The sequence below is a fragment of the Palaemon carinicauda genome, chromosome 21 (genome assembly GCF_036898095.1).
Source record: "Palaemon carinicauda isolate YSFRI2023 chromosome 21, ASM3689809v2, whole genome shotgun sequence".
NCBI classification, from domain to species: domain Eukaryota; kingdom Metazoa; phylum Arthropoda; class Malacostraca; order Decapoda; family Palaemonidae; genus Palaemon; species Palaemon carinicauda.
In genome coordinates this window covers 110,837,022-110,839,037 of record NC_090745.1, presented here as the reverse complement: position 1 = coordinate 110,839,037, position 2,016 = coordinate 110,837,022, and the positions used below count along the sequence as shown (strand labels likewise).

The window sequence follows — 2,016 nt, the reverse complement described above, 5'->3', positions numbered from 1 at the left end:
GAAACAGTTAAGTAGTTGTTTTCTTGGTTTCGTATATGAAATGCTTAATTACCCTGCTTGGCCATTTAGGGCTAAATTTACATGCTGTACTCATTTAATATAAGAACTTTATTTTGAAAGCCATTTTCACTAAGATGGGGAATGGCAAATGAAACAAAAAAAATCAAATGATGAAAAGTTGATCATTTAAATAACACGCAATCAAGACAAAAAAAATTAAGTAATATATTAATAATGAGTAATGATGAATTGCAAAATGATGAGACTCGATGAAAGAGTTTTTCAACATTATTGTATATAGTATTTACATAAAAGGAAAATAAAAAAAATGTTGAACAGTTTTATATATATATATATATATATATATATATATATATATATATATATATATATATATATATATATATATAAACCTATGATCTCACAAATATGTCACTGATTTACAAGAATATTCCATCTAAATTCTTGGAAGCTTTGGGACTGGAACCTTCGCAATAATAGATCAGCAAAATGGGTAAGACAGACTTCTACTGAAATGATGACAATATTAATCTCGGCAAAACTCGTCAGATTGCGTGATCACAGTGTGGAAGGTTTTTCTTCCTAAAATGTTATAAATATTGTAGTATCAAATCAACTATGGCTTAGATAGTAGTTTTCTATACTATCAACAAAAGTTATATCTCCACTTTTCAGTCTTTATATAAAATTCTATAGCTCCAACTTTGATAACAACAAGAAAAATACATTCACTCTATTAAGATACACCTCTAAAAATCTACATTACATAAGCCTCTATGGAAGTTACACTGCAATTAGCACAATGGAAGCGATGGGAAATGCATTTTGACAGTTACATTTCAGTACAAGCACGAGAAAGAAAACGGAATACGTGAGTGTCAGTTTCGTCGATGGTAAAGAAAACGGACACTTCAAGTGTCGCAAGGTGCCATCATCAAGATAAGTAGTATTACTACTTTTGCTCAAGAAGTGGCTATAAATAGAACGACGCATACTTGTACAAGAAGTACAGAGGGCGCTGATGATCTATGCTATTCAGTTCTGGACGGCCCGTTACAAAAAATAAAAATAAAATACTTCTCTAAAGATACTTTGTTGATGTAAAGTATTTTCATGAATGTGTGACATAAAGCTGTTCATTTTATTTCAAGCCATTTTCTGGCAAAACATTTTCAGTAAAGATAGCTGTAAAACACATTTATTAAAATCAAATGTAAAATAACTTGCCACATTTGAGAGTTGATTTAATGTTTTCCACTGCAGTTCCACAATTTCATGTTTCTTTATCACACAGCACTAGGGAATATATTAAGAAGACAACACTCTTCTTCCTTGGAACGAAACAAAAACAATATTTTCTCCTCCATTAAGAATATTGATTATGTAACAAACTACTGTAACCTGAGATCACCCTTTTTTCGTAAAGTTTACTTAATTAAAAAAAAATCTATTCGAAGATTCTAAGCTCTTTCCACTACACAATATTTTAACTTGATAAACCTCTATTAACTTTGCGAAGTAAATTTCCATGATTTTATTGGAGATTTTAAGTCTTATTCGTTCAAGTTTGATATCCGAGGGTGTTATCCACACCAAGTTTCCTCTCTGGAATCCTCCAATTCTTCTTTCAAATTCCCACGATAAGTTGGAGGATTTTTTTTTTTCTTTTTGGTCATATTATTCAACCCCTATTTCGAGGTCAAAGTTGACTGATTTCCCTTGGCTACTGCAGAACCCTGAAGATGCTGTAGAACCCGAGGGGTATTGGGGAAAACCCCACAATACCGAAGAAAACCCTGTTTTTTGGAATACCCGGGAAGTTCAAAGAACCCACGGGCGTGAAAATTCATTCCAAACTTCTTTCGAAGAATTACGCCCTCATTTTAAAAAAATGAATCCTCAGAACTTGGTAGCTGTATACAGCATTTCCTCGAGTGGTTGTTGGTGGGTGTGGATAATGTGGGCGGTGCTGCAAGGGCGGGTTGTGGGCGTCAG

General features: G+C 33.0%; 1 protein-coding gene across 3 annotated transcripts in view; it reads right to left on the bottom strand.

Moving 5' to 3' along the window:
• Positions 1 to 419: 419 nt before the first annotated feature.
• The window catches only part of LOC137614743 (uncharacterized), a 42,826-nt gene continuing 41,229 nt past the window's right edge, over positions 420 to 2,016 (bottom strand). For all 3 annotated transcript variants that reach the window (XM_068344413.1, XM_068344414.1, XM_068344416.1), the window contains one exon: positions 420 to 2,016. This exon is cut by the window's right edge and continues 103 nt beyond it. In XM_068344413.1, the coding sequence (XP_068200514.1) occupies positions 1,921 to 2,016 (96 nt within the window). In that variant the 3' untranslated portion in view covers positions 420 to 1,920.